Source organism: Stenella coeruleoalba, assembly GCF_951394435.1.
Source record: "Stenella coeruleoalba genome assembly, chromosome: 9".
Lineage (NCBI taxonomy): Eukaryota > Metazoa > Chordata > Mammalia > Artiodactyla > Delphinidae > Stenella > Stenella coeruleoalba.
In genome coordinates, this window is record NC_137155.1 from 10973434 (window position 1) to 10999344 (window position 25911).

At 45.2% G+C, this 25911-nt stretch overlaps 1 protein-coding gene across 1 annotated transcript in view; it reads left to right on the forward strand.

Annotated features, from left to right (window-relative positions):
• Nucleotides 1-267: 267 nt before the first annotated feature.
• GLI3 (GLI family zinc finger 3) overlaps nucleotides 268-25911 on the forward strand; it is a 284837-nt gene continuing 259193 nt past the window's right edge. Inside the window, exons 1-2 of the mRNA XM_079931031.1 lie at nucleotides 268-400; nucleotides 14976-15140. Of these exons, the coding sequence (XP_079787157.1) occupies nucleotides 15017-15140 (124 nt within the window). The 5' untranslated portion in view covers nucleotides 268-400; nucleotides 14976-15016. The remainder of the gene's footprint in view (nucleotides 401-14975; nucleotides 15141-25911) is intronic.

Genomic DNA, 25911 nt, shown 5'->3' on the forward strand with positions numbered 1-25911 from the left:
GGGGCACGCGGGGCGCGGGCCGGCGGGGGCGTCCCGGCGGTGCGGCGAGCGCGGGCGGGGAGGGCGGCGGTGACCTCACGCCCGGGCCCCCTTCCCTTCGCCGGGTGGGTGGGGCCTCGGCGCGCCGAGCGGGCGCGGGGTCAAGGAGGGGGAAGAGGAGGGGCAGGCTTGAATGTGTCCGTGTGAGGATCGGGGAGGGGCGGAGGAGGCGGAGGGCGGGGAGGGAGCGCGCGCGTGGCTCGGGGCGCCCGGGCTCCCCCCCCGCCAGCCCCCGACCCCGGCCCGCGCCGCCTCTTCGCCACCGCCCGCGTCGCCGCTGGGACCCGCTGCGGGCGCGGGGACGCGGCGGGCGGGGAAGCGCGGGCACCCGGCGCGGCCTGCAGGGAGCAAGAAAGCAAAAGTAAGGCGAGCCGCACTCCTCCAAGTTTTCCCAACTTCGCCCCCTGCGGCGGCAGGCGTCCTGCTGCTCGGCGCGTCCCCACCGCGCCGCCGGAGAGGGGCCGAAAGAAAAGGGACGGGGCGGGGGCGGGGGCGGGGGCGGGGGAAGAGGGAGCACGAGCGAGAGCCGAGAGTCCGGCAACATCTGTTAAAACTTGGGGGAGGAGGAGCGCGGGGAGGAGGAGGAGGAAGAGGAGGGAAGGAGGGAGCGCGAGGGAGGGAAGCGCAGAGCCGAAGAGCAACTTTTCCACCCGTGAGTAGCGCAGGCTGCGCGGGTCCGGGCGGGGGGCGCCTCCAAGCCCGCGCGGGTTTCCAGGCCGGGATGGGACCTTATTCCAGAAAGTCGATTGGATGCCAGGAGGGGAGTGCGGTGGGGGCTTTCTTTCTTTCTCTTTCTCCTCCCTCCCGCGGGTGAACCAAATCAGAACTGTCACTCAGGGCCTGTGAGTCAGAAGGGATCGGATTACACGATCCCTGAAACCGATGCCGGAGCCGCACGAGCGGGCGGGAGCGGGCAGGGGCAGCGCCACCGCCACCGCCGCCGGCGCGCTCGCACCCTCGCCCTCGCGCCCCCTCGCCGCCCCGACCCGCCCTCCCCGCGCGCCCGGCGGCCGCCTGCGCCGCACCATGCCCGCCGCCGGCACCCCCCGCGCCCTGCCCGGCCGCTCGCCGTAGCCCGAGCCGCCCGCGGCCGCGCGGAGCCCGGAGCTGCCCGCCCGCGCCCCGGACGCGGGTCTATGGGAAGTTCGGGGACTTGACAGCCGCCGCCGCCGCAGGTACGTCCCGCCTGAAGTTCTTTGTTTCGCGGGGCTCCGCACCCGGGAGCCCGCTCCGGCGGCCGCGCCCGCGCCTCCGGGTCGACAGGGGGGGTCCCCGACGGGGGGCGCGGGAGGAACTGAATATGGCTGTCTCGAGGCGCCCAGATTTCGGGAGCAGCGGGTAAGGCGTCGGAGCGAGTGTTCACTTCGCCCCCTCCTGCTCGCCTTCCCAGCGTCTGACTCGGCGCGGCCATCCGGAGACGGACTGGAGAATTTCATCTCCCGAAGTTGGGGCAGGGCGGGGTGGGGGAAGAAGTTTGCAGCAGCCGCGGCGACGGGGCCCCAAGCCCCCACTCCCCACCCCGAGGGCTTAAAGGAACTCCGCTAGCCCCCGGGGCCCCGGCGCCCGCCTTCGCACTGTTGCATCCCCCCCGGGGGGCCGGGCGCGGAAGGCGGCGGGCGGCGAGGTGGGTGCGCGCGGGGAGCGCCGCGGCGGGGGCTTCCTCCAGCCTGCGCTTCCCATCCGAGGGAGGCGCGCCTCCGTCCTGAGAGAGGAAAAGTGAAAGCTGTACCATCTGTGGATGATTTGGGATTCTTTCATTTCTTTTCTTTTCCAGGGACAGCATTAAAAAAAAAAAAAAGAATAAAAGAAAGAAAAAAAGAAAACAAAAGAAAGAAAAGCACTAGAAGCTGCAGGGAGTGAGCTGTGGAAGTTGGGCGGGGGGTAACCGTGGCCCCTGCAATAATCATTTAAGAGGCCGCGTTTTCACCGAGCAGAGTTGGGTATGAATCACTCTGCAGGGGACAGTTACTTTTTGCAGTTGCAGAGGGCACAGGGCCGGGAGGAGGTGGAGAGGGAATAAATATTTACCCAAACTTGGAGAGTTTGTGAAGCGACTTCTAAGCAGATTGCCAGATGCCGAAGCTCCACCGCACACCCAGGCCTTTTATCCTCCCCTGAACTTTGTGCTCACGTCCCTGATTACACCTCATTTGGGAGATGCCATCCCGAGAGCAGCTGGACCCACGCTTCCCTTGCTGACCCCGTGTAGACAGAGTATGGAGGAGGCATCCTCCCCGCAACTCCTCCCGCCCGCCCCCAGGGTCTCATCTCCCGGGTGTGCAGTCCCGAACAGACTCTGGCCTTGGGTACAGCGCTCGTGGCCCTCTGCCAGTTTATATGTACATATATTTATGTAAAACATTTTCTCCCAGCTCTCTGCCAGCTGTTCCACATTTTCCAGCTGCCATTTCAGTTTGAAATGATGGACTGTCCGCATCTCCAAGTAAAAGAGCCCTTTAGTCGGAGGTATGGAGGGTCGGCGGCTGTGCAGAGACCTGCGCAGTGCCATTTGCCGGACTGGTTCTAGAAAACACCTTCTGCTCTCCTTTATCTTTCTTCCTTCTTCTCCCCAGTTCGTCTCTGCAGAGCCGTTTGCTGGAAATTCGTGGTAATTAGGCTTTTCCCTCCCAATGTGATTTTGGACAGAATTGGGATGTTTTTGAGATCCCTGAAATAAGTGTCTGGTGGAAATCAGTTAACTTTTAAAAAGCGTTCCAGCTTGAGTGCCTTGGGCATGGCCGGTGTGGCCCTCTGCCATGGTCCTTTCTGTCTGTTTAAGGCAGGAACTATTCGTGGTCCCCATGTTACACTTTTTGTGTTGTTTGAAGTCTTAGCATATTATAGACGGAAATCTTCAAGAATTGGCCTAAAGTATTAATTTTGAGTATTTATGTAATTGCTCTGTAATTTGAATAGGTGCCTTATTGATTGATTCCTGTAATTATTTCATTTAGGTTTTAAATTAAAAATTAATAATGGTCTGACAGTTTCTTAATTACATGTGTCAAGATTATTTTGAAGGAGGAAAATGCTATGTTTCAAAGTAGTGTAATAACCTCAAAATCGCTTCATCTTTCTGAAGCAGAACAGTATTTCAGTTGAGGGCCTTTATTAAAGCAGTGGTGATTGGCTTTACAATGTAAACTGTGTGAAGTATCTAAAGAATTTGTTTATGTTAGGAAATATTGGTGTTAACCTGGTACACAAGCACTTTGGCCAGTTGGACTATAGTCAGACCTGAAACAAACATGAACTAACATATAAATTAGTTGTAATAGCATACTTATAGGGAGAAGAGGTTTATTTTATACTAAAAGCTATTTAATTAGAAACTGCCTGCCTAAGGGAAGATCCTTTGAGGGTATATGATTCTTGAAGTCAGCCTAGGGAAGCTTTGGTTTCAGATGCCTGAGTAGGTCCAGTGTGAGAGGTGTCCAGTGAAATTTCACACACGCGGAAGCACTTTAAACGGTATAGATTGTATTCTTATGAAAGGCTAGTAGATTCAACTCAGATACCTACGACTTCCTGGTACCTTTAACATGTTTGTGTTCCTTGATCGAACCCTGACATAAACACATTTTTCCAGTATGTCGAAATTGCAAAGGACTACAGACAGAAATGAGAAAATTCAGTACTGATGAAGAATGACTCTGGTGAATTATTTCATTACTTATTTAATGAAAGAATCATTAATTTATCAGTTTGATGCCCAAGCCTAAAAGTTGAACTTTCCTTTGTTTCTTGGCCAGTTTTCTTAATTACCTGCATGCTGTAAGGGTTTCAGACTTCCTCTGTGCTTTGCCATTTAGGGGTCCTTACAATCTGTGTGAGGTATCCTGCTTACTGAGATTCCCCTTGCCCCCCTTTTTTAAGGATAGGGTTTGGGAGTTTACGAAAGGAAACAATTTAATGATCATTGTGCCATGCACTCACTTATATGGAGACAGTAATGTACTAAGAAAAACCAGTCTTGAAGGAAAAGTGAATCAGTGAGTCATGAAATCCTCAAGAAAACCTTAGTAATGGAATGTTAATGCTTTTAGACTATAGTAGATTATCTTAAAAGTCAGCCTTTTCTTCTTTATGCAATTGTTGTAAATCCCCAGCTAAAGAATTCTTTGAAGGAGGTTTTAGTTTTGCTGGCATCCATATTCTATAGTCAGTCTGATTTGTTTTGGAAGATTCAAGAAATTTTCTGCCAACTTATATCATGAGAGTCAATTAAAATGCTGACATGACTGTAGAAGAAATTGCGCGTGCGTGTGTGTGTGTGTGTGTGTGTGTGTGTGTCTATTTCATTTGTTAAGCACAAGATTCCACTCTAATAATGACTTCAGGTTGTCTTTTCATTAAAGGCTACTAGAAGATGCTGCCCTTCACTTCCTGTTGTCATTTTTCCAGATGAAAATTGATTTGTTCTAGTTTCAAAGCAAATAAAGGGAGACAGAATAAACAACAACAGGGCAGGGGGAGCACCACAAACTTCTCTCCAGCACTTTCAGTGTATTTTTCATCTCTACTTGTATTTGATGGGCCTGTGAAATAGAGCTGTAGACTGGCGAAGACTTTAAATGAAATTTCACACTTTGATGATTTTTTTTTTAACTTTGATATATTGACAGCAAAAGGAGCTGCAAAGCTTTTTTAGAACTTGAGCGGTAACGCCAAGCAGCAGTCAAACGTCTGTGTGCATTTGTGTTTAACTGCAGAAGAAAAACATGTCCGTGGGCAGTAGAGGTTCTTATCAACCCCCTAATCCCAGATCCCAGCAAACCTTGAGGGCATGCCTCAGATCTTGCTGAAATCACTGTAGACTCGCACAGTTTGCAGATTAAATATGCTATGTGTTCCTGGCTCCAATAACAGGTTTAGGAGCTCACCAAGCTTCCTGTTTTAAGATCCTTTTCTTAAGTTTTTAGAAGCTGTTAAAGGCAATGCTCTAACAGTAAGTGGTACTTGCTAATTTAGAGACACTCTAGATATTTCATGCCCTCTTTCGAAATTGCCAAAATTACGATTTTTCCATCTAAGGGCTGGTTTTACAGGGTTCTAAGGGAGGGGAGCCGTTGGGAAGAAATTGGATGTTAACTGTGTTGGCAAGTGTATTCGATTGCAAACCTTACGTGGTGTCTCAATTGTTTCAAGGCACTTTTCCTTTGCCTCGCCCCTTAAACTTAGACTTTCTCCACTTGTAATTCTAAATGCACTATATTTTAGTGTCACACTTCTTAGCTACTCATGACCACTTTCGGGTTTTTTTTTTCCTTTAATGTGAAAGTGTTTTTTGTTCTCTGTGTGTATATTTCAACCCAACAAAACGTCCTAGAAAATCTATGGCTCTCTAAAGAAACTGAATGAACAGGCCATTACCTAGTTAATAAGGTGGCATTGGACCATTCCAGTCCCCTCCTGAAAGGCAATATTGTGTTGAGCTCCACATATGCATCTGCAGTATCTGGAGTTGTGTCCTCACATTAGGGTGCTCTTGCATTTTGCATACGGAGTCATAATTAAAAAAGGAAAATACTCACATCATCGTCCAAGACATGTCACATAATTCCCAAGAGAACTCGAGCCAATTTTGCGCTTAAAGGTTATTCAATGAATGAAATTGTGAAAGCCCATTTGTCAAAGTACTGCATGGTTTCTGTTAGTTTTCAAGCCCCAAATTCATTGTATGCCCGGCCAGCATCAGTCATCAGGGCATTAGCGCTGCCTCCAGGCCATGTGGCCCAGCACCTCTTCACACCATTATAGCCTTGAAAGTGTACTCTGTCGACTTGTAGAATTACTGCTCTTGATTTCTGCTTGGCTGGGTTTGAGGTAAGTCCCCTCCCTACCTTCTAGCTGACTGTAATCCTTGCTTTCTTTTAAAGCTCCTTTCCAGAGATTGAGGGGAAAACTTTCTTAAGGGGCCTATTGGCATCACACTGTGGTTTCGTTGCGGCGTGCAGTGTACATGTAAATTGTACCTGCAGTAAATTGGATTGATGGCCAGCCTCAAACCGCTAGTGGGCTTTTCTTTTCTTTTCTTTACTTTTTTTTGGGGGGGGAGGGGGTGTTGGCATGCGTGTTTGTGTGCGTGTGTGTGTGTGTGTGTGTGTGTGTATGTGACACAGGAGTATGTTTGAAACATCAGCATTTGTTGGTATATTTGGGTAATTTTTATGCTGCAAAATGAAATTAAATAATGGGAGATAAGTGGCCTTTTATTTAAATCTCTGGCTCTTGGAGTACCTTCAGAAGGCAGTGTGACATCTTATTTGTTTATTTTCATGTGGAAATCTGCAGCTTTAGCTACTTGAACTTTGAGGGGAGATTGCAGAAAACACCTAACAGTATTCCAGAGTGCTGTACATTACAAACTATGGATTTTTACGAAAAGAGACTGAAAACTCACAGTTCAGATGAAAGCTAATTCTCAAATTGTCGTAATGAAGGAATGAAGCAGTTAAACCATATTCTCGATTTCAGCTTGTGGTATTTTAGAAAAGAATAATTCAGTCTCAAGGGAGTTACCTGTGTGTCGAGGAACCTCAGGCAGTGGCTCAAGAATGAAGCCTTAATGAACTAAGATGTCTGGAAATCTGAATGGAGCGTGGACCAGGCCACGCCACTTCAGGACAACATCTGCTGTTTGAACTGTGAGGTTCAAATGACATTCCACACCAGGGCATTTCACTGGGAGGGTGCATCGTTCGGTATAGTTTACATTGGCGGTTTTGTACATGATTGGTGGGCAGGGGCCAGAAAGTAAGACAGCTGTAGAATTCTGCAAAGTTGATAGGCTGAGTGGACCAGGGGGGAATTGTTACTGAATAAGCCCTGATTAAAAATCCTTAAGTTATGAAAAATGTGCTTTTCAAGTTGCAGTTAAGATTCAAGAATCCCCAGTTTAAAAATCGGGAGGATGAAGTATGATGAACAGTACCAGACAAAAAAAATAAGTGCCTTTGGGAGATCTCCAGCTGATTTTAACACCCAGCAGATATTGGTCTCCTATTTGTGATGGTTTAAAAGTATATTCCTATGCAGAGAACATGTATTCTATCTCTTAAGCTTGATTATAAAGGCACACCTGATTCTAGGAGCCAAAAGTTATAGAAGTTCTCTAAGAAGGATCTTTAAATTTAGGGATTTTTTTCTTCTGAAAATGTATGAAAACTTTTAATACCTGTACACCCTAGGGAAGTGAGACAAGGGTCACCTTTGATCAGTCATGCTGTTTTCGTGATATACGTAGGTTTAAGGGAAATGCAGTTTTCATGAGCTTAGCGGGATCTATAGACCAATAACTGACCTAAAGATGTCCTTTTCTGTCTGGGATTGTCTGTCTCCAGCAAGCCCACAGAAAGTCGGGGATGCCAGCTCATTCCTTCATGGCACCTGCTATGCAGGGCACTTCCTGCAAAGCCTAACCAAAGTACACGGAACTGGTGTTTCATAGTTTTTGCAAAACTCAGAAACAGTAACAAGTATGAAATAGAGACCTTTACCCTTCAACTGTTTCTCATAAAGTCCTCCTGGCAGCAGAGAACGTCAGAGTAGCCGATGATCTTTCCTTTTAAATACACATGGCAGAAAAGTAAAACTGGCCCGCAGAATGCAATTTGTGATTTTAACGCTAGTAGCAGTGATGACTTCACGTCAAATATGCTTTTCAGTAGTTGAAGTTAATTAAATATATGGGTTTCTTAAAAGTTGAGATGTAGTTAATCTACTAAAACCAAACTCAGTCCGTAGCCAGGCAATTACTTCCCCTTAGAGTGATTCCATTCCCTTTCGAGGGACGTCTGTCATGAACACTGTTTATCTGAGATTAGGAGCTTCAGAAACTGGGAAAGAAAGATCCGAAAGCAATAGGCAGCAGATTTGGGGAACCCTCTAGGCTACGAAAGACCATTTTTGGCAACTTGAACAGATAGGGCTTTCTTACTTGCAGTTACGGCTTTAGGCTTCCGGCTTTCCTAATTATGGGGGCGGGGGGAATCTCATGTAAAGGTAAAATAATTGCACATTTAAAAATACTATAGTTAAAAATTCATGAAGATTTCATTAAGAACTTACGGAGTTGAGCTTGCCGGAAAGAAAGGCAGTGCAGACAGGGGAGGGAGAGGAAGCCTTAGGAATCTTGGGAACTGTTGGTGTGTCACAGAAGTTATGCATATCTAATTGATTTTAAGTTCAGAAAGGTATTTTGAGCACCAGGAAACATCAACCACATTACCAACCTATAAGAGGTTTTCTGTAAAGCATGATTACATGAAATCCACTGAAATGTTTCAAATTCCCTAAATTTGGCTCATGGAAACTCATGCTGTTTCTCACTTCCAGAATTGCTCAAAAGTTAAAATCAGCATTCGTTTGTGCTTCTTGATTTTCAAAAAAAAAAAAAAAAAACCCAAAACTTTTCCTAGAGCAGTCATGTTCTTTAGGAACTGAATTTTAATGCTGCAGGAAGGTATAACTATTTAATAGGAATTTTACCTAAACGGTTGCTCTCAGACTGGTGTCTTGAAGGAGCAGGTAATCTGCTAGTAAGTGATACAGTATGAGAGAAATGTCACTTTTCAGTGTTACGGTGGCAGCGCCTTAGAAATCCTTACACAGGCTAGTTCTTCTGGATTTTTGAAATATTAGCATATTAGGAAGATCATTCAGCTTGTTAATATACGGGCAGGTGTAAGTAAAGGTACTTTCTCTGGAGGAAAGTCTTATTCCTCTTGAGCAAGGAGTTCCCTGGGTTGCAGAGAATCATTACTCACTTAAGGCCTAATCGCCATGCTGTTCAAAGTGCTGCCCCTTCCTCCTGGAATGCCTCTTTTTTCTGATCCCTCCTTGGCAATAGCTGTTTTAACCCATCAGAAACTGATCAGGTTGACACGAATCAGGCTTTTAACTTAGTTGTTTTAAATCTTTAAATGCATTAAGAAAAAAAAAAAAAAGGAAAACCCAAATTCAGGCCACTGAAAAATAAACCAGCTGGATTAGGGAAATAAATGAAGTAGTCTGCTGTTCACAAAGGATGCATTATATCAGTTTATAGCTACTGTTTCATTTCACCTTCGATTAGAAAGTCGTTTTATACAGTTCAAACATCATTTCAAACGTTGGTTTTAGCCCTGGCGCTTCCTTTTGAACATTGTAAGGGTTTAACCCATCATGGAATCCTGCTTGTATGCGCATTCCCAGGGTTCACTGCAGAGATCTGCAAGGGGAAAGGCTGATTTTTGCACATGTTCCCAGAATTGCGATTTCTCACGCTCTCCATTTACTGTCTAAAGCCTCGTGGTTAAGGTTGAACTTTGGAACCCCACTGAGGGCCCTCCTCCCCTAGAGCCCATGAGATGGGTCTGTGCCTACACCATTCACAACACCTAATCTATGTGGGGCAGCTGATGAACGAGCAACATTGGGAACAGGGTTAAGAGCCGGTGAAGCGAGTTAGAAGTTTGGTGAAGTGACGCACACAGCCAGGGCTTTCCTGAAGACGTCAAGGGTTCCGCAGTGTTGTACTGTAGTGCCGAACAGAGGGTGTTGCCTTGCAAAGTGCCCGGAAAGTTGCCTCTCTCCGAATTCAGCCAGTGAAGCAGTTGTGTGACTGCATGCGGGGCGGCCACCGACCGCTGTCTGCTGGAGATGCTGCCCAGTTGTGCCGAGAGTTTTCCAGTGCCCCGGGAGCCGGTGACCGGGGCGATGCAGAGTGCAGAGGGCTGCTCTTTGGGCGGCGGAGGCCCTGCGGGGTTCCGATCGTCCGGCCCCTGCTCTGCGCTTTCCGGGGGGACGCTGCCGGAGGGCGGATCCGAGCGGGGCCGGCCGATTCCGAGGAACCAGCGCTGCGCGGCCGGGCGCTCCGGGCTCAGGGCGCTGACCGGGAGCTGCGGCCGGGTCTGCCCGCGCCGGGGAGGGAGCAGACGGCGAGGCGGGCGCCCCGAGGCCTCCGCTGCACCGACTGCGACCGCGTGCGGGGAGCGGGGCCCGCACGGCGACGCCGGGATCCCGGCGGGGGGGAGGCGGCTGGGACGCGGAGACGCGGCCGAGATGTGAAGACGCGGACCCTGGAACCGTGCGGGGAACAGAAAGGAAGCTGGCGTGGAAGCGCAGGTTGCGAGCGCTCCCAGGCAGCACTGACCACAGCCCACTGCTTACTAAATGGAAAAAGAAGCACACAAATGACAACTTATCTTTGCAAAGATGAAAGTTCTTGGTTTTTTTTGGGTTTTGTTTTGTTTTTGTATTTTTTTAATTGCAGCTCCAAGTGGCCACTCTCAAGAGAGGGCCAACCGAGGCTTTGCAGGGGTGGGGTGGGGGAGTGCTGTTTCCAATGCAGGTCTTTCCCCCTCCCTGCCATTTCTTCAAATTGGTAATAAATGTTGCAGCTTTTCTTTGGCTGCCTTTCAAGTGGAGACATGCACTACAGCATCACCTGGTCAGTGGCTCCAGGATAGGACGTCTCGTTTGGTAGGAGGTTGACGCAAGTTCAGATTTATAATCTAGAAAGGAAAGACCCTCCTGTGGGCAGGTTGCTAGTAGGAGAGGGATTACTTTTAAAAGAGGGTCCGGAAATAATTGTGCCCTGGGTTTAGGCCTCGGGAAAATTACAGAAGGATCAGGGACAGCTGAATGGGGAAAAGCCATGACTGTTTGCGTTCAAGAAGGCATTTTCATTCCTGCATTTACCTGTGAAACGTCAGGCTTTAGCAGGTCATCTTAGCAGAGCGGTTTTTCCTGGCTGCAGGGTTTTTTGTTTTGTTTTGTGTTTGTTTTTCCCATATACCCAAGCTGCTGGGACTCAAACATCAGCTACAAATAGTTTTTCTTTTTGCTCTTTTTCTTCATAAGCATAAAAAGTCAAGGGGCATGCCAGCAAATCTTGCATGTAATGTTGCAGTGATGAAAAGGATTGAGGGAGAACAGTTTGGCCCTGTAAGAAAGGGAGCAGGGTCTAAAAGTCTCATTTCATTCACATCTAAAAACCAGTGGCATGTTTTCCTCAGAGAAAGATCTTTGAAGTGAAGCAGAACCAAAAAGTTCTCCTTGAGAGTTACGTTCTAAATAAATTATACTTTATTATTTAGGAAACGCCAGGTTTTATAAGGAGTCCTATAGGCTACGGCCCTAGTTATGTATGTTTTAGGATTCCATCAGGAATTTTTACGGGTCACTTCTGTACCTCATGCTTTCCTGTATCAACTCAGGACTGAGTTTCCCAACTCGGCTGAGTAGTCTATGAAAAAATTGCCACCCCAGCTAGAAGCAAGCACTCTTTTCTGCTCCCTAACTCTTGGTGCAGAGTTTTGATGAGGTGTGAGAGTCTAGAATGTTAAAACTTTCTCCTTTAGGGCTTCCCTGGTGGCGCAGTGGTTAAGAATCCGCCTGCCAATGCAGGGGACATGGGTTCGAGCTCTGGTCCGGGAAGATCCCACATGCCGCGGAGCAGCTAAGCCCGTGCGCCACAACTGCTGAGCCCGTGTGCCAGAGCTACTGAAGCCCACATGCCTAGATAGTCTGTGTTCCGCGACAAGAGAAGCCACTGCAGTGAGAAGCCCGCGCACTGCAATGAAGACGCAACACAGCCAAAAGTAAATAAATAAATAAATTTATTTAAAAAACCCAACGTTCTCCTTTGTAACTGACAGGGACAAAGTTGGGTTTTTATCAGTAAAATAAGCTGATATAATTTATAGGGATATACAGGAAGCAGATGTCTGCCTTGGCAAGTTGCCATTTTTATAGCCTTGTTCCAAGCATAAACCACACTTTTAAATAATTAGTTACTAACTAATGAGATCCAAAAATAAGTTGTCAAAATAGAAGAAGGGGGTAGACTTTTGAGTGACCAAGGGTCTATTTTTTTAAAAATCCATTTTGAACAGGGGGTGGGGGGAGGAATTAGTGTTCTCCAAGACCATTAATTAGTGCAATTTCAATCAGCGCCTGGGGCTTTACCTCTTCTCACTGAGCCTCTCTCCGGTGATGAGTATTTGGAGGGTTTTTATTGCTTTGTTAAAATGAAGTCTTTCGCTTGGGGGAAAAACCAACAACTCCACAAAAACCAAGTTTGTCAAGGAGCTTTGGTGACTTGTCTCTTCGCTACTATTAATTAGTTCCCTCTCCTAAGGAAGAGACAAGAATCCCATCTCTTCATGGCTTTTTTTTTCTTTCCCCACTCTGGTCCATTAGCTTGTTTCTGTGTCCAGTATTCGTAAATTCCATCCACATTCGACCGGTAAAACTGTATTTGTGTTTTGAGGGAAACAATTATAGTAAGTGCCCCCTTTTCTCCAAAATGGTTGAGAATGGAGTGTTTTGATTAATTAAATATTCCTATTAAAGTTTTTAGTTTTGATATAATTTGCCAGTTGACAAAGAAACACAGGCTATAAAAGAAAAGCTATGTAGCTAAATCTATGACAATTAAGATTTAAGACACCGCTGAATTGTCTGGGTCATGGGATCATTGCTGGATCGCTTATTACTCAGTAAATATTCTTACAGGTATGAGGTGCTGGGTAGATAGCCCGGCCTTTGGAGTTTAGGGTCCGGAGGGGAAGACGGACATTCAACAAAGATTCCCGACCGATGCAGAGTTCATTATCGGGATGGCAGTTGGGATAGGCTCTTTTGGGCTGTTGGAATTCAGTACTTCATCCAATGTGCAAAGACTTCAGTGAGGACCACCTACAGTATTGGGTACAGAGCAGCAAACAAAAAATAGGTAGAGCAGTTGTCTGCCAGCTTCACTGAAGCTGATAGTCACCAGTGCTGTTCAGATAAAGGTTCCAGGGGTCACCTCAGAGGCCTCAGGGGTTGGACCTGCAGCTCTGAATGTTCTGCAAGCACCGAAACAAGGCTGATGCAGGTGGCTTTTGTACCACGCTGAGAAACAGTGCCATGGAGTGGGTTGAATTGTTCTCGTGGCATGCTTTAAAAATGATCTTTAAGTCAATTTGGGGGGAGCATGTAAAAAATTTAGAGACTCATTCTGAGCTTGGTAGAGCTAGAAGGGGTGGTTGAGAATTTCTCCTTCAGGGGTTCTTTAACTGGTTTGGAGGGCCTGTGATCCCTTGGAAATCAAATGGACAGTTTTTGGTGCACTTAAGGGGATTCTGGGGGGAGAGGGTCCGTAAGTTTTAACATATGCTTAAAGAGGACTGGACACCCCCCATTCCCACCCCCAAGGTGAAGTCCCACTGTGTGACACTGTCATGTGACAGATGAGGAAACTGAGGCACTGGACAACTCCAGGGGGTGCCAATCAAGCCCTCCCCTGTGGACTTGTGTACCGTGGCAGCCTTGAGAAAAGAAGGTCTATATTCCTTCACTGTTGTGATCTATGGGGGCTCTTTTTTTTTTTTTTTTTTTTTTTGGTGGTACACAGGCCTGTCACTGTTGTGGCCTCTCCCGTTGCGGAGCGCAGGCTCCGGACGCGCAGGCTCAGCGGCCATGCCTCACGGGCCCAGCCACTCCGCGGCATGTGGGATCTTCCCGGACCGGGGCACGAACCCGTGTCCCCTGCATTGGCAGGCGGACTCTCAACCGCTGCGCCACCAGGGAAGCCCCTGTGGGGACTCTTTGAGGGATGTTTCTGCATTCAGAGTGGATCTTATAATTGATATGTACATTTAACCTAGGGCGTCTTTTTGTCTTTTTTATTCTAGAAAAGCTGGTGTAAATAACTTGTGTGTTTTACGGTGAATGCCACTGGATAATCAAGAAAAGAAATGGAAGTTACTGGAAGAACTGGTGCTCCAGGGCCATGAGGCCTCTGGGCCTTCAGCTTTTCCAGTTACTTATCCCAGATTGCAGTTCCCTTGCAAGTTTGAGTTAAGGATGACTAAAAATCTTCCGTCTGGTACTTTAACTCTTTTAGTCTGTGAAGCACTCGCTTGTTTTATTTCTCTCATCCTTGTTTTGATGGAACACGGTGGCCTCCGCTAAATGTAGAAAACAGGCAGGTGACTCCACGGAAGAAATACCCACAATCTAGAGAGCTTGAGGGAAACGTGGTAGAGAGGAGACTTGTCATCTTCTCTTGTATTCTTCGTAGGTGTAGATCATGACTGCCAAAAAAGAACGGGAACCAAACAGAGTGAAAATTGATGAATGATGAGTTAGGGCGATTATCACATGAATGAAGCTGGTGAAAGACAGACTAACTGCCCTTGCCTTTAGCTGAGTTTTAATATTTCTTAAGTGGTTCCAGCCTTTGCTGTGGGTGATCTTTTGCCTTTTCCTGTGGGATCCAGAGTGTGTTGTTCTATCACCTTTGTTTGTTTTAAAAATGTAACTTAAATGAATGGAAACGTTCTGCTGTTTTAAGAAAGCTTAAAGTGTATGGTTTTCCTGAAAGAATTAGGTTTAAGAGGCATGTTGCGATTCACATATCTTGGTGAGGGAAGCAAAATCATCGACCAGAATTCTCTGATTCAGAATTTGGAGTTGGGCTTGGATGGGAGAAATTGTCGGTCACTCTTTAAAACATCTAACTAATAACTAAAAAACTTCCCTGGCTTGGAAAGTTGTCCTACTGCCCCTTCATAGAAAAGTGGCCACTTTCTTATAAATGTCGGAGACATTTGTAGATGTGGCTTGAAGGAGTAATGTGACGCTTGGATTTCTCACCGTAAACACAGCTGAAGATGGAGATATTTAGACCATTTAATAACAAATGCCCAGTAGGATTTGGGGAGAAGTCCCACATTGTGGACAAGTCCCTTTCTCCTCCTTTTGCACGTGTAGACAGAATTCGCCTGGCTTGTTACTAGCACTTTGAGGCCTTTTTGCAAGAAAGCCAGCGGGTAAGGGGCTTCCAGATTTTGAATCAGCTGATGCTCCAGGCACCTCCTCAGGTGACAGGTGAAGTGGCCTTCGGAGTGGGATTTCCTTTTTCCCCTTCTTATTTGAAATTGATGGCGCTGCTGTTTTTGTAGGGGTTCCTGGTCGCCCAGAGCTGAAGTAATGAGAAGGCGTCATGGAGGCCCAGTCCCAGAGCTCCACGACCACTGAGAAGAAGAAAGTGGAGAATTCCATAGTGAAATACTCCACTCGACCAGACGTCAGCGAGAAAGCCGTGGCCTCCAGCACCACTTCCAATGGTGAGCGGCCACGGGGATTACCAACAGCCAAGCCTACAGTCCTTTTCTGTGCTCTGCATTCCTTGCGAGTTGAGCATTTGCACCTGGACCCGTGTTTGTGCTCTGAGAGCTGAAGAGCGCAGATGGAGGTGGAGGTTGGGGTGCGGGCTCGGGGTGGCCAGGCTTTAGCCATCTCTGTTTTGGCGCTGAAACTACACGTTTTCTTCCAGATTTGCTAATTCGAGATGTAAATGTGATAGGTTATTTATTATAGGAAGTTCCTGTTTTGGCATTTTGGAAATCATCTTGATGAGTCTGGCTGGGGTTCAAAATACTCTGCATTTCACATGGAAAGTCTCTACTCGTCGGAATAATCAGTTATCAGTTATTACAAAAGACACAAGAGTTGCCTTGTCCAAATTAGTGATAGGGTCCCCTGCAGACCCCAAACCCTAAGGAGTCGGCTCGAAAGGATTTTAAAAGTTGTTAACGGTTGAGCCTCATCTAGTTTCTGAGTTGCAGGTTTTGCTGTTGGCATATAAAAATTTAACGTCCTTAATTTGCGTTTAGAGATACAGAAAGCCAACTGTTTTACATGCTGTATGTTTTAATATTTTAAGCAAAGTGTTGAGAGGCATTTCAATTCAAGCATGGAGCACTGAAAATAAATTCCAGAGCCCCCTCTGGTAAAAACAGACTGAATAAGTTAAGAGTAACCTTCACTTCCTTTCCCTGCCTTTCGGCTCTGGAAGGCCAGCAGCGCCTTGGCTTTTTGTAGATTTCATAGCCACCCCTGGCCTCTGCGAATCGCTCTCCGCTTTGCCATGTGCCCTTAGGAAGAATGGGCTGGTCTCAGTCCTGGACACTGCCTACCTGGGTACAAGGTTTTGCATCTGCTGAGCCAACCTGCGCCCTCCCTCCCTGTGCATTTATATTTTATTTATTCCAAAAAGATTTGACTAGGCTGATTTCCACTTTTTTTTAATTTTATTTTTTATAATTTTTAAAATTTATTTTTGGCTGTGTTGGGTCTTCGTTTCTGTGCGAGGGCTTTCTCTAGTTGCGGCGAGCGGGGGCCACTCTTCATCGCGGTGCGCGGGCCTCTCACTATCGCGGCCTCTCTTGTTGCGGAGCAGAGGCTCCAGACGCGCAGGCTCAGTAGCTGCTGCGCACGGGCTTAGTTGCTCCGCGGCATGTGGGATCTTCCCAGACCAGGGCTCGAACCCGTGTCCCCTGCATTGGCAGGCAGATTCTAAACCACTGCGCCACCAGGGAAGCCCCTCCAATTTTTTACATACAATGGGAGAGTGAGAATCTGCTTTGGAAGGTAACAGCCCAGAAGTATAGGCTGTGAGGGCAGACATCCAATAAAAAAGCTGCACCTTCCTGTCTGAACTGTGGCATTGCCTGGCCCTGCCCTCTGTGCCCATCCCGGTCCACAGTGTGTGCTGCTCACTTTTCTCCTTCCCCGATGTCACCAGTGCGCACTGCTGGCTTGACCGGGCCAGGGGAGGGGCTGGCATTAAACCTTTCGGCTAATGAGTCCCATTTTGAATTGATCCTTCAGGGAGATCTATTTATGTCTGAGTTAAAATAATGAATTTACTTTACATACATACGAAACTGTATTTCTTTCTTGATTCGTGGTCTTTCAACTCAGGACTAGAGCTTATTTTAATAGGGCCAGATTTTTGCATTATTCCTGTGATGAGGTTATAGAAGGCATATTTTCTCCTTAAAAAAGCATGCTGTGGCCCTTGTTCCTTTTCTCTGGAATTTGTAAAAATTAGACACGTCTATTTCAGAAATAGAATCAGTCTGTGCCATGTAGGTGATTTGGTAATTTTAATAGCAAATTTGTAGGAATAATCGCTTTCTGGATATCATGCTTCACGCAGCATCAACGTTGGGTGATTTTTATAGCAGTGTGTGTGAGTGTGAGTGCGTGTGAGTGAGTGAGCGTGTAAGTGTGTGCGTGAGAATAGGCTGCACCACGTGGAGCCTCCGTAAACCACTGTCCTTTCTGGGAATTTCAGCAGAGTAACAATAGCGATCTGTCGTTACGAAGGTGCTGCCACTTGGGCGATTCCGGCCATTGGACACCTGCTGGGCAGATATTTGGTGCCGTTGCCTTTGTCTGGAGCTGCTCTGACCATGAGTTCTGCCCATTAACCTGCTTAGGGTGACCAGGAACAGAACTAACCGAATCAGCCCAGCAGCCAGGAAGCCACTGGGGAACAAGTATCCAGGGAAGAAACAGTCATGGTTTATAAAAGTTAGTCCTTGAGTCCGAAGTAACCACAGAACTGACTCCGAAACCGAATTCCACGGGCTTCCCACCCTGATGAGCTCGGGTCCTTGAAGCACCTCCTAAATGGGTGTAAGACACGTCCTATCTTGGGGCAAAAACCTCATTAGTCAGGTTTGCAGGGCTTCTGCGTGAATGATAGCTGTTCTAGAATCCTGTGAGCTCTGACCATTTTTTCAGTGTTCTATTTCTTGTAAGAGATTGACTGCTTTTTGTTTTGGAATAAAATAAAGAGCCAACCAAATAAAGAAAAATGGAAGTGGTTTTTGAAATATCAATGGCAATCCTGCTGGAAGATTCCAGGAAAACCAGCAAACAAGTTTAAAGGTGGGAAAAATTGAAACAAATAAACCTTTTTCTTTGTGATTGCTTTCCATAAGCAATGCGAATAATTGTAATGATTTTTTTTTTTTTTTTTACAAAGTCCTCGGCAGGATTCATCTAACTAGTTCAGAGCCTCTTTATGGCCCCAGGATCATGCTTAGGAGGGTGTGGAATGGCCCAAATTCTCTGTTCTGCCAGCTTCTACCTGGTGGCACGCTGCCCTTTGCTCTCAGCTCTGGTCACACAGCTAGTCTGGGGGCTTTGGTCTGTGGTTTGGTTTGGGTGTAAGAGCTGGTGTGGGGGGCAGGCTTTCAAAGGTTGGTATACTGTCATTGCTATGGTCATCCATCCGCCTGTCTATTCTGTCTCCCGTTCTGTCTTTTCTCTGCAAACATTTCAGAAGGGCTTGGATACCTCCACTGAGGCTCTTCACAAAAAGGAAGTGAAAATTACTTGGATCCTATAATAGGTAGTACCAATTGCTACTGTTCCCAGGGGGTTCTTAGGCTTTCCTTACAAAGTTCTGCAATTCAGAGACTTGTAAATGAACAATGAAAAATGAGTTCCTCACCAAGATATATTACGGAGGTAACCTGTGTATTTCTTCTCCCGTCCACAATTTCAAGATTAAAATAAAACAAACAAAAACGTTTCGCTATTGGCCCTGTTACGTTGACTTAATTAACTTTTCCAGCCATTATGTGCTGCAGTTTATTCCTGATTGTGAGCCTTCCAGCCAGACCATGCACATTCCTCTGCATGTCCTTACAGATCTGTTTTCTTACTTTTCTCAGCCAGGTATCTACTCCTAGAATAACAGTCATACAGAGTTCTGTTTAAACGCACACATACACACGAACCAAAATGTATGGTTCAAAAACCTTAAACGACATTTTGAGGAAGGATTTGCCTTTAAACCTTGAAATTTAAAATAACACAAGTGAAAAACTGTTCTAAATCTTCTATGGGTAAAACACAGCCAAACTGATTTTTGTAACATTTAAGAACCTATATCAACATATGAAGCATTCAGTATACTTACTCAGGAACCACAGTGTTTGCTTCATGTGTTATAGTTTGATTTTAAGCTCTAGTGTTATTTATGAAACATAAATGACAGAAGAGAAGACATTCAGTTTTCTGAATATTTGTTCAGTGCAACTGACACGTAAATGATCATTTCTGGCGTCCAAGATGGTGTCTTTCACATATAAAGTGTGCATTCATATCTTAGGTGTCATGGTTTACTTAAAAATCTCAAATCTGTTAATATGCTAGTACCTTAAGTAAAATGCCTTAATGATCTGTTTTTTTCAGGTATGGATTCATTACTTTCCAAGCTGCGTATTGTGTTTTGTAAATAATAGACATGTTTTAATCTAGGTGTTCCAACGTATTAAACATTCTCATTGTCCTATAAAATTTCCTTTAACGACTTGCAAATACTGACTTTTCAGTGTGAAATGTTTTATTTCATTTTTGGCCTATGATTTTTTTTAAAGGAGTAATCTGATATTTCTTATTAACCTACCACTCTGCTTTAAAAGAGAAAGCAGCTAATAATAAGCATATGTAGGTCCTGCTTTGGGGATCTTTTATCAGATCTGATAGTTATTGGGAACATACCTTAAAGTGATAGAAAGCAGAAATTATCTTAATGGTGATGCAATATGAAACCAAAGTTGATAGATTAATAATGGAGAGGAAGTTCCCTGTTCACTTTGATTCTTTCAAAAGGAGGGCTTGGTTCTCCTCTGCTTAAAAAAAAAATTCTTTGAGGTTTCTAAGGGGAAAGTGTTGTGGTTTGCAAATATGTAAGAGATACTTTTTTTTTTTTTTAATTTTAACTTTTGGTCACTTCCTGGCCTTGTGATTTTCTTTCAGACTGTCCAGTAACTCCTATGAGTGTTAATCAGGATATCTGTTGGTCTCCTGGCTGGGAGTAAGATAGCTCAGGATTTTGTTAAGAGTTGGGAATTCATCGGCTGTTCACCGCCAAGATCTCTTGTCTCTTTTTGTCCTTTTTTATGGTAAGAGTTTATGTACCTAATTCTGCTCAGAAGTGGGTGGACAGTTCACAGCAGAAAGCCTGTAGGTTGTGAGTTTTAGGTTTCCTGTCCCTTTAGATGTTCAATCCCTTTTTTCTTGGCCACATCCCATTTCCTAGCACATGACAGATGGACAGATAGATGGAAAGGACTTTCAGATAACGTGGTTTCACACTGTAGGGTGTTGGATAGGAGCACCCCTGGGGTTTGGGTTGAAAGTTTGGACTGAGTTCTGGCAACACCAAGGACTAGCTTGGTGCGTGTGGGCAAATTCACTTCTCAAAGTCTCAATTTCCTCATCTGTTTAGCAAGATACTAATTAGACCCACTTCACAGCATCTCCAGGTGGATTAAGTGAGGCAATGCCTGTACCTTTCTGGTAGGACTGCACACGGTAAGAGCTTAGCCATCGTTATTAAGACAAAGCATGGGGATGAATTAAATGTTACGAATCCAAAACAAAACGATCGTGTTTTCTTGAAAATATACATAGGTTTTGAAATTAAGGGGAAAACGTTTGGCAAAAGTAATTTTAAATTTGCTGGACTCTGTCCGAAAAATAGTTCAAGGTGTTTCACAGAGCCCCCAAATGACCGAGTTTACACATCTTAAGGAAGAACTATTAAAATTTTTTTTTTTCTCTACCTTCCTTCCAAATGCCTTCTCAAGCCAGAAAATAGGGAAGGCAATTTTGAGAAAATTTATTTTGATTTCTTTAACCTTGAAAACTACCATTGATTATATGTCTTAACACTAGAAACAGCATATGGTACATCCCTTTTCTTGAGTCTTTTTTTGGGGTAAACTGTTTCCTTTCAGGTTCGTGGTACCCATTTATAGGGTAGTTTGTGCTGCATTAAATTTTACGCTTTTTAAAAGAGCTTTCATGTTTTTAAGCCAACTAACTCATGGCAAATAATCTGATTCTCATAAGAGCGCTGACTCTTTTGAGCTCCAGACTCATGTGTTCCTTTACCTGGCAGCCTCTGTCTTCTTATTTTGGCTGAGTGTATCAGCTTCCTGTGGTCATCCAGGCTTGAAACCCCACGGTCACCTTTGACCCCTTCCAACCTCCGGCTTCCCGTGTCCTACCAGTTTTGAGGTCCTGGTAGATTTTCCTCTGTAATTATTCACCCACGTGTCCCTTTGGGCCACCCTACTGCACAATGCTATTTCAAACCTCACTACCTCATGCCTAGACAGTTAAAGTGACCTTCTCTCCAATCGCTCGGCCCTGATTCATGGAGTTGCTCTTACCCAATTAATCTTTTTACGGTTATGCCACACCCCTACTCTAGAACCTTCAGTGAGTCCCAGCTACTTATAAAATAAAATTCAAAATCCTTCGCTTAGGGCTTCCCTGGTGGCGCAGTGGTTGGGAGTCCGCCTGCCGATGCAGGGGACACGGGTTCGTGCCCCGGTCTGGGAGGATCCCACATGCCGCGGAGCGGCTGGGCCCGTGAGCCATGGCCGCTGAGCCTGCGCGTCCGGAGCCTGTGCTCCGCAACGGGAGAGGCCACAACAGTGAGAGGCCCGCGTACCACAAAAAAAAAAAAAAAAAAAAAAATACCCTTCGCTTAATATTGAGTTATCTTCCAAAATCAGACCCCAGTCTGCCTCTCCAGTCTCTCCAATCTGATTTACTGCGACTCTGCTTTCCCATCTATAACCTGTGCTTTAGCCGGTTGGAAGGGCTCCTTGCCTTCACACTGCTCCTGCATAGAATGACCTTTATTCTTAACATCGGGGCACGTTGCATGTTTACCTTCTTCTCAAATGCGACTCTGCCCTCCATCTTTCCATATGATCTTGTGTCCTTTGGGGAGCTACCTAATAACACTTGGTTTTGGGAGGCTTATTTTATGTATTACTATTTTAATCAATAGACTATATTTTAGAGAAGTTTTAGATTTACAGAAACATTGATCAGAAAGTACACAGAGTTCTTATATACCCCTTCCCCCCTCCCAGTTTCCCTTTTAACATTTTGTAATGGTGTAATACGTTTGTTACAATTGAGGAAGTAATATAGATACACGATGATTAACTACAGTCCATGGTTTCCATGAGGGTTCATTCTTTGTGTTGTGTGTCCTATGGGTTTTGACAAATATATAATGTCCTGTAGCTGCCATTATAGACTAGTTGCACCCCTCAAATTTCCCTATGCCCCATTTATTCATCCCTCCCACCTTCCACATAACACTTGAAACTTTTCGACATGGCACCTGGTTTGTCTTTTCCCTGCCTCCACTTCATCCTCCTTTAGTATTTTGGGCTTGGAGGGGCCCAGCCTACAGAGTACACAGACCTGCCAGAACTTCCCTCGGCTCAGTGGGGCAGGGGGCATGTGCAGAGCGGCAGTGGTGTGGATGCCAGGGTTCGACCCTGGCTCAGCCACTTTATCACTGTGTGATCTTGGGCTAATAACTTAACATCTCTGAGGCTGGCACAGTAAGGACTCAAACATGGTAGCTATTTTTAGGAATAGTAATAGCCTCTTCTGGATAAAATCTGGCAGGATTTAATATAGTGACACTTTTCATCTCACTCCTTTCAACACAATATCATTTGTTAATAATCTGTGCATGGTTAAGCTTGAATCCGATGGAGAGAGTTAGAGGGTGTTGGCTTACAGAAAATCTTTAAAATGTGGGGGCCATCAGGACCTAGCTTCACAGACAAGGAAATGGTAGGAGCTGGGATCAGGAAACAGTACCTCAAATCACTGATCCTGAAATTGGCACAAGTTGGATTTAAAGAATCACATTTTCAGGCCTACCCCTCATTCATAAATACGCCTTCCCATTATGGGATAAAGTCAGTAATTCTGTGCAAATGGGCTTCCCTGAGGGCAAGGCTGCTCTTTTCTCTTGCGTATAGCTATTGGATTTCTCCTCCGAAAACAATTCTTGGGTGCTCCGAGAAATCAGGAATAAATCTCAACCCCTTCTTGCCACAGTTTTCCAGACTTGGGAGTGAAAAGAAGCCACAGTATTATGTGTTCAGCTTGTGGGAAGTTTCTGGGTTGCCCTGATGACTTGTGATCCAGTGATGTGAGTATTCCACATTTTCAGAGATAAATTGGTCAGAATCAGAAACCAAAGAGTTGAAACTCGGGGCCAAAATGCAGCCTGTGGGAGGGCAGTGTCTCTCTGGGGAAGTATCTCGGTGGCCTTCTGCTGGGTACCACTTTGAGCCCCTACTTGGGGGGAGGCCTTTTGTTCCAGGGCTGCTAGAGGGTGAGACCGGGAGCGTTGGGAACCACGAGGGTCCCAGGCAGAGAAGGAGGTGGGTGATGGTGGAAGCAAAACCCTTCCCTTTGTCGTATTTACGTGGAAATCTTGCCAAATCCCCCTGCTGTAATTTCTATTTTTAAAACTTTACATACAGCACCATTTACTTTTTTTTGGTGTACACTTTTGACAGATCCATAAAGTTCTGTAATTACCGCCACAGTCAAGGCACAGAACGAACGGTTCCAGGCCCGTCCCCCCCAAATTTTGACAAATACTTGTTTTTAAACTCAGTGTAGTAATAGTTACCTTATGAGTCACTGATCATAATAGAAAGCGTTAGAACTGTAGAAGTTGCTTGATGGTATGGGTTTTTTTGTTTTTAAAAAAATCCGTGAGTTTTTAGATCCTGTTCGCTATACTCACTGTGAGTTTTCTTTTCCTTTCTATCTAAATATGTCATATAGAATTAGTAGTAGAACTAACATGTTCTTAAACACTGCCCAGAAACATATAACCTTCTGTCTCTGCCAGTCTGAGTCTTTTTTGAGTGTCCAGTCAATGTATTGTTTCCTTTTAGGCCAGTTGAAGATGCCATTTTATACTTAAAACTACAAGGCAGTCATATTAATGAGGGTTTTTTGTTTTTGTTGTTTTGCTACTATGAATGAGCAGGAGTGTGTTAGAATGAGAACATTTAATGCAGCTCTAACCTAGAAGGAAAGTATCCAAGGCTTTGTTAAGTCTTTCTCTTTTTTTTTTGGTAAATCATTCTTTTCCCCTTTACTTTTATAGATAGGACTTCATCTCAGGTAGGGGAAATTTTTCTATAAAAGTTATTCTTACTCTGACTTAGGCTGCTGTTCTTTTTCACTCTTTTTTTTTTTTTTTCTCTTTCTTTGACTCTTTCCTCTTCTTGGTCTCTTTCTTTTTTTTTTTTTTTCTCCCTTTAGTTGTAGAAAGTTGAGTTCCATCCCAATTATTAAATCTTAGGAGACCATTCCCACATGGTTCCGTAAATGGTAGCTTCATCCTGCGTTCTTTCATCTCTTCCCCTGCTCTCTGGCTTGACAGTTGAAAAGGTCTGACTGTGCCACACAATGGTTTGATTGGTTTCTCTGGGGGAGACTTTTCCCTGCCTCATCATTCGCCAGGCAGGTGGACCAGAAAGTCTCTTGATTCTTTTGTTGCCTCTCAAAGTCCGAGGTCTTTGACTGAATAAATCCGCCGTCATGGGATAATTTGCTAAAAGGAGTCTGAAAGATGTGAGAGAAAAGCCTCCCGACTTGGGTGCTGCATTAATGAAATCACGGGGCCTTGGAGTTTGCAATTGAAAAATCACCAGGAATGCAATGGGTGGAGACGGGGCTTCTTTTATTTCCCATAATAAACTTTTAGTTCTATCATTTAAAGCACGCCTAGCCCTTTGCTGGCCCACTGGCCCGAGTGTGGTTTTTTTTTTTTTTTTTTTATACCCATGTTTCAGGGGACAGCCCTGTCCGACTGAAAGCCATTTGGGTGCTGTGTCTAGTTAGTCATTAGATTATTACTAGTAGATGGAAAGAATTCCATATGACAGGACTAAGGTTGAGTTAACACAGGACGAAAAGTAATTTACAGATAGGCTGTCCCCAGCCATCTTTGTAGTGCCTGATAAGGTTTCATTTCAGAATGGATAGGCGACATTTCCACTTACGGGCCCATTCTGCGACACCTGTGATAACAGCTTCTGGATCCTAATTGAAATTGGTTTCAAAATGGATTTTCACTTTTCTCTGTCTGTGGAAAATATTGAATGGACTCAGAGCTGCCACAGAGAACCCCGGACCTTGGAAAATGGAGCGGGAGGCTAGGATCATCTTTCATAACAGTGTCGATGATATGACAGTTTTGTTATCTGTCTTATTAATGAAATCATTGATCATCTGATGAGGGAGATAATAAACTACATTTCCCACCCCCCCCACCAGTGTTCCCGAAACGCAATTAGATTCGGATTACCAATAAGGAGGGGGGGAAAAAAAACAAACAACTATGGAACTCAAGTCGTCAAGGTCGATGAAAAGTTTTCCTTACCCAAGGGACCATTTCAGATCAGAACATTATGAGTGATTGCAATCCAAGTATTTTGAAATTATAGAAAGCCAGCGTTGTATCTGAAAACTGTCTTTTTGTCCAAGTCACCAGCATTTTTTAGTAAAGACCTATAAAGTGAAATTCACAAGTAGAAAGGGCAGTTCTGAATTAAGTGCTTTTGTAATGGGGAGAATGGGGAAAAAAATCCCCAGATTCTCTCCTCCACCCCTAGGGTGAAGGGATTTGGGGCTTGTCCTGGGTGGGTATAGTGGACGAGGAGGACCAAACTGAAGGAAAAGTAGCTTATTGTCTGTCCCTCTCTTAAAGCGCTCTGGGAATCCTAGTAAGATGGGAATTCGGTTTGGGTTTAATGAGGGGGCTCTATTGTTTGGTGTTGGGCTGCTTTGGAATGTGCTCTCTTGTTCCTCTCCAAGGAGGGGAAGAGATGCTGATGACTCTCATGTTTCATGGTGAATTGTATTCTTAGGTGTTTCTCCATTCTCAGAGCCAGCAAGGATCAATCCAGTCCCATCTGAGCTTGAAAGAGGAGCTGTGATCAAAGGCTCTAATGATGTCACTGGTCTCTGGTGATTGATTAGGTACAGAAGTTCTAGAGAATTCTGCCTTTCCTTATCATTTCCAATTCATTAGTGTCTACCATTAGGGTAGCTAGCTCTTCATTTCTGTAAAATTAGAGAAAAGAATGATATATAAAAAAAAGATATATAAAAAGATAAAAGAATGATATATAAAAATGATATATAAAAAAATGATATCTTTTTCTTCTGGATCTGTCTATC